Raw genomic sequence first — 5687 nt, forward strand, 5'->3', positions numbered from 1 at the left:
TGCCCTGTTTGTATGTCCTAGACAGCCATATGCACAGATTGTACAATAGTTGTCTAATAAAAAATACAATTTAGTGCCTGGACAACAAAATAGCTGTGTCATAAAACTACTCAGGCCTCTACTTTGATTTATAGTAAGTTTTTATGTATGAAGAGAACAATGCCTGCACAAATTACCAGAAAAATGTTGCACAGAGCAGTAACTCCTCAATGTCTCTTTATGCAAACACATACTACTATAAATTTGACAAGGACTTCATGTTTCTAGACCATCCTAATCAATAGTTTTTTGTTCTAAAGGCAAGCAGGCAACAGAGAACCTTGGTTAGTTTCTCATGTGCTACATGACAAGTTGGATAAAATAGCAGGACGTCCAAATACTGAAGCTGAGAGTAATTAAAACCAACACTGCAAGCCAGCTATGCTAATGCTACACAGAAAAGTTTTTAAGTTGCTTCCACCGGACTGCTGAAAGTAGAACTTCCAAACACTGTTTTTGATCTAAAGGTTATTAGTATTAACTGAATAACCCATTTAGGGCAACAGCAAACAAATACCATACCCTCCGCAATTTAAAAGGGCATACTAGGAATACAGTTACCGCCATCCTATATACAAGTTTTTTTGAAGCTACCACTAAGCTGTGCCACTAAGCCTTCACTTCGGTACAATCACATATCCCTTTATTAACAACAGGAATTCTTGTTAGGAGCGGGAAGCCATCTGTAGTCAAACAGATGGCATAAGACAACGATACATTTCTGTATACTTGGTTATAATTTAAACATCAGGGTGGGCACTGCTTCAGCAATACTGAATCACCATTATTACAGAAGTAGCCTATGACCCATTAAATAACTACCCGATTAAATTCGATTCACTTTGAAATGATCTGAAATAATGTAAACAAGAAAAAAGATAATCTATTTTGCGTTCTACATGTTTTAAAAATGTACAGCAATTAAAAAAAATCAACAAAACATTGCCTTTTCATTTATGCCACAGTCAGAAATAGTGTTGTAAAGTCATGAAATTGTTAGAGTCTCTTTCCTGCCTCCCACCCCAATTCCACTAAACTTAAACCAAACAAAAACCTAAATGCACTCTTACCAATTTGTTGCACCTGCAACCTACACGTGGGGAATTTTCATTCCTATTTGAAGCAGCTTAACCACACAATTTTGCTTTACTATTTACAATCTGATAGAAATAAAAATAAGTACCCTCTCAGTAGCAACTGTGGACTCCTGCTTAAATTTTTGAAGAGTGCCCATCAACAAGCCAAATATACGTCGATTCCTGAATAAAAACAAAAGAAGTTTGAGATTCAGTTAGAGTACTTTGATTTTTATTTGCATAAACAATCAGAGAAACTTTCTGCCTCAGAGATGTTTATTTTTAAAGGCTCGGTATTACTCAAGGCTATTAGCAATAGAACACACACTGACTGTGCCAACAGTCAAGGATATAATTTACACTGACATATCATATTTTGCTTAAGAGTAAGACACAGCTCTTATCCATAACATAGCAAAGTTAGCACTGGGAAAACTGGAAGCCTGCACATTTTACATCTGGAAATAATGACAGTAAGGAAATACTAAAAAAAAAATAAATCCAAAAGCAGAGTACTGAAGAAAAGGTTGAGTAAATACAGAGAATACAGCGTGAGCTATCAACAAGGTGGTGAACTGGAAGGTCATTGGGCTTTCTGAAAAACATACCCCCTCCCCGCCCCACTCAGAAGATTAAGGAGAAATGGAGCCACAGGGGAGTGAAAGCTTATCTGTCACAGTTTGCCTAGCAATATCTTCTACAATGAGACACCACACTGTGGGATGAAACGAGAACTGCTCTCATCCAATAAAGAGTTGTTTTGAGAAAACTTAAATAAGTAAAATTCTTCAAGGAATTATCTCCTTCTGAGCAAGAATGAATTTCTAGAATTTCACTTTTTCTTTCTTTCCACTTAATCCCAAATTACACCTTTACAGCAAGAGGCAGACTGTCTTATTTGCCTTGAGCTTCTACCCAATTAAGAGAGAAAGGAAATGCTACTCTCTTCACTCTGTACCACCCTACTACAGTGGCACAAACCTGACATGGAAAGGTAAAGGTACTTATATATTAAACAGTAGAAACAGGAACAAATAAAGAATTGAGATCTAGAGATTACTCAAGGTGTATTTGTATATGAATGACATCACAGAAGACACCGAACAAACTCAAGAGTTCAATGGATGCTGTCCTCCTGAAGAGCCTCTTTCCACCACAAGTCACACACAGATCAATACTGGTTTTCTCATCTCCCCAGAAGGCTACTGAAGTGCAAAACAGTAAAACTACTACTCTGAGGAAACAAACTTTTAGTGCCTGAAGCTCTAGGAAGTCCACTAAGAATTTTGAAGGTCTTTCTGTAAGGAAAGCAGCTGGAAACTGGTGATGGAAGCAACAGGAGTTTGTTAGTAGTGTTGTAACTGTAAAAGCAGCAAGCAAAGTGCCTTTTCTGTGCTAATTGATCTGTGGTCCTTATCAGATAAGCTCTCTGTAATTCCTTCTTCCAGTTCTCATTCTTCTATTTATTTGAGCTATGGGTTATTACTGCACCAGATGAGTTGCAGACTGAAGTGGATGGAGTCCAAGAGGTTGGACACAGTTGCAAATTTGCTTTTCCAACACATCTTCCCAATAAAACTGCATTTCAGCAAGAATTTTTATGAGCTAGCCTGACAAAAATGAAATATAGGAAAAAGGAGATATACGTAGGAGGAATCTAAAAAGAAGCAAGCAAAAGGAAGGTCAGACTGTAAACACAATAATAAGTCTGAAAGTAATAAGAGAGAAGAAACACAATGGAACTACTGCATTAAAAAAAAAAAGGGGGGGGAGGGGGGAACCCACACCCAAAAGCCTCTTTCAACTGACAAAATAAATGATGTACCAAGACAGTTTTCACAGCCCAAAAAGTAACCAATGAAGCTATGTATTTCTGTCTTACTCAAAGACAATCAGTTACAATAGCACCAGCAAACTTATTCCTGTCAGTGGCCTGAGAAGCAGAAACCCTATCAGTTACGTGAAGTGAACGATGTGTTGTTACTGCTGTGAGGTATTTGCAGAGAATATTTTTTAAAATCAGTTTTACACCATTATGGTTCCTCTTCAACATCACCTTATTGATACATAATAGCATCCCTTTAATACTTTTAAAATCTAAAGCTACTTCCTATGCCAGCACTCAGAAGTACCACGTTAGTGCGTAAAACTGCATACCTTTGCTTTCCTTTCTCATCCATATTTTGATCTTGTATAAGGTCTCGACGTGTTCGCTCTTTGGAGGTAGCAACAACAGAAGATGGCAACGCTGGCTGCAATAAAGAAAAACAAACTACTTTGTTCATGTTCCAGATAAGGTAGTTTCTTCCGGCACAGCTCCATTTATCATGTATTACCTTTTTAATATCGTCATCCTCTGCGTCGCTTTCCTGGCGTGATTCTCTTCTTGTCCGACGTTCTCCACCCAGCCTGAAGAAGGAAAAGCATTAATGGTTGCTAGAGAACATCTACTTAGGACGGCATCTGTTCTAACACAAGAAAAATTCAAGTCAGCACACCTAGTCAGAAGAACCACTTCCAGTAAGAATCTCCCCACTGTTGCAGTGACCAGTAAGTAGCATTTTACAGACAGAATTGGTAAAAATCAGTGAGAGGAAATGGTTTAAGTTTGAATACAACTTGTACAGCAAAGTAAAACAGAAGAGCCCACATCACTACTATATCTGACTTCTTAGAATACCTTTAGAACTTTCTTCTTGTTTTTAATGTTTTGCACTTTTCTTTTTCCAGAGCCTCTCAAGTGGCTACTGGTGTTAAGGGGATTGTGAGACAGATTTAAATGCATCCAGATATAGAGGTTGGTATGATTTTTCAACCAGGAAATGCTATTTAAGTTATCTAGCCAAATACCTAGAAAACAGATGAGGAGGGGCAGAGTGCTTAGGACCTGAGAACTTGGATGGACTGAAGCTTTATCGAAGCACAACTAGGCAGTGTGTTAAATAAGTCATTTTCAGCTTTCACTCTCAGCTTTGTGGCACAGCACTTTATGACTGGTAAAGTCGTTTCACAGCATGCATTTTGCGTTAAATCAAAAATTCAAAGCAAGCCCTGCTTTAGTCAAGAACTACCATTGCACATAAGTGCCCATAGAATGAAGCTCACTGTAATCAGTCACCTCTGATGGATCTGCATCTAGATGTGAAAGCTCAAGATCTGGTCTATGGTCACATTGTACGCATTCAATACACTGAACAGAGGATCTCAGTCATAATTCAATTTGTGTCTACTGTAAAGCAAATCTGGGCTACTAAGCAGAACATAATATAGCAGACTGCACACCAAGTAAAACAGAAAATGCCAAGAGTCTTTGTATTGCCACATCTTTATACTATTGCTATAATCTTTATATTGCTATATAGGGAAAAAAAAATTTCACCACAGTCAATTGCTATCATCCAAATACATTTCCAAAAAGTCTTGAATATGTAATCTCTGAAGAAGACAGTGAAAGTCATCAGTTATTAACAGTTACTGAATCTAAGTATTTTAAATGTACTGTTATAAATGCCCATTTTGATAAAGCAAGTTCTCCGCATCAGTTTTTGCACCCACCTACTGGCTGCCCCTTCAAGATCCCTCTGTTTGGCTGGGGGTCCTCCTCCACTATCAGAGAATCCACGCCTAAAAAGAAAACACTTGTAATCTCCAAACAAGTTTCGCTAACCTCATGTCCACCTTAAGCCTGCACAATCAAACCGTATTTTGGCTTTATGGTCATGATGTAACAATAAATTTTACTCAGCTCTATCATCATTTACTGTTACTAATGCAATAGTACATAGTACTTGTAGACCAACTAATTTAAGCTTAAATTTCTGCACTTATTTAATTGGGTAGCTACACTAGAACAAGGAGCCCCCCTATGTTCAAGTGTTCACATTCGCAACAGTTTTCAAGATGTATTAAGCCTTAACCAGCAGTTTAATATTGGAATTCAACAAAACAAAAAATCCACTACATACTCCATTGAGAAAGCACTACTGAACAGTAACTGGCCATTTCATTCTACTTGGGGGGGTAGGAAGAAAGGAAAACCCACAACCAAACACTAGAGGTTTTATCTATATCTGTTTTAAAATTCCTGTCGACTTCAACTCTTTTTATTCTTCCTGGAACAGCTACCAGTTTCTTAATTACTGAGAGATTGATTTTGAACAATTTCAAAGAGACGATGTCCCAGATACCACATAACACTTCCCTTAACTTCGACATTTCCCCTTATTTTTCAGGCTAACAGCCAAAAGGGTTAAGGAAAACCACCAGGTTAAACTTCTTACAACTCAGAATGAGAAGGTACTTTAAATTTCAGGCGGTGACGTAAAACCCAACATGCCCCGTAGGTCAGCTTTGCTGCCTGCTCACTGTAAAAGCAGTACAAGGAGCAACGGGATGAGGTGAGAAATATAAAGCACCCCGGTGTAAGGGCAGCAAACCAACGCCGGGGTAAAGGGTGGAAGAAACCCCACCGCCCGTTTTTGCGGCTCCTTACCTTAGCAATAAGCTCCCACGCCCTCTACCTCCACCAGGGCCTGTGATGGCTAACAGTCTGTTTTGAGGGGGCCTGCAAGA

The 5687-nt window shown here is 38.5% G+C and overlaps 1 protein-coding gene across 1 annotated transcript in view; it reads right to left on the reverse strand.

Annotated features, from left to right (window-relative positions):
• The window catches only part of PNN (pinin, desmosome associated protein), a 10967-nt gene that overhangs the window by 4432 nt on the left and 848 nt on the right, over positions 1 to 5687 (reverse strand). The window contains exons 2-6 of the mRNA XM_035902035.1: positions 5608 to 5679; positions 4671 to 4739; positions 3452 to 3524; positions 3273 to 3367; positions 1223 to 1298 (exon numbers count right to left, since the gene is read on the reverse strand). Of these exons, the coding sequence (XP_035757928.1) occupies positions 1223 to 1298; positions 3273 to 3367; positions 3452 to 3524; positions 4671 to 4739; positions 5608 to 5679 (385 nt within the window). The remainder of the gene's footprint in view (positions 1 to 1222; positions 1299 to 3272; positions 3368 to 3451; positions 3525 to 4670; positions 4740 to 5607; positions 5680 to 5687) is intronic.

Source organism: Egretta garzetta, unplaced genomic scaffold (genome assembly GCF_000687185.1).
Source record: "Egretta garzetta isolate BGI_Z169 unplaced genomic scaffold, ASM68718v1 scaffold79, whole genome shotgun sequence".
Classification (NCBI taxonomy): domain Eukaryota; kingdom Metazoa; phylum Chordata; class Aves; order Pelecaniformes; family Ardeidae; genus Egretta; species Egretta garzetta.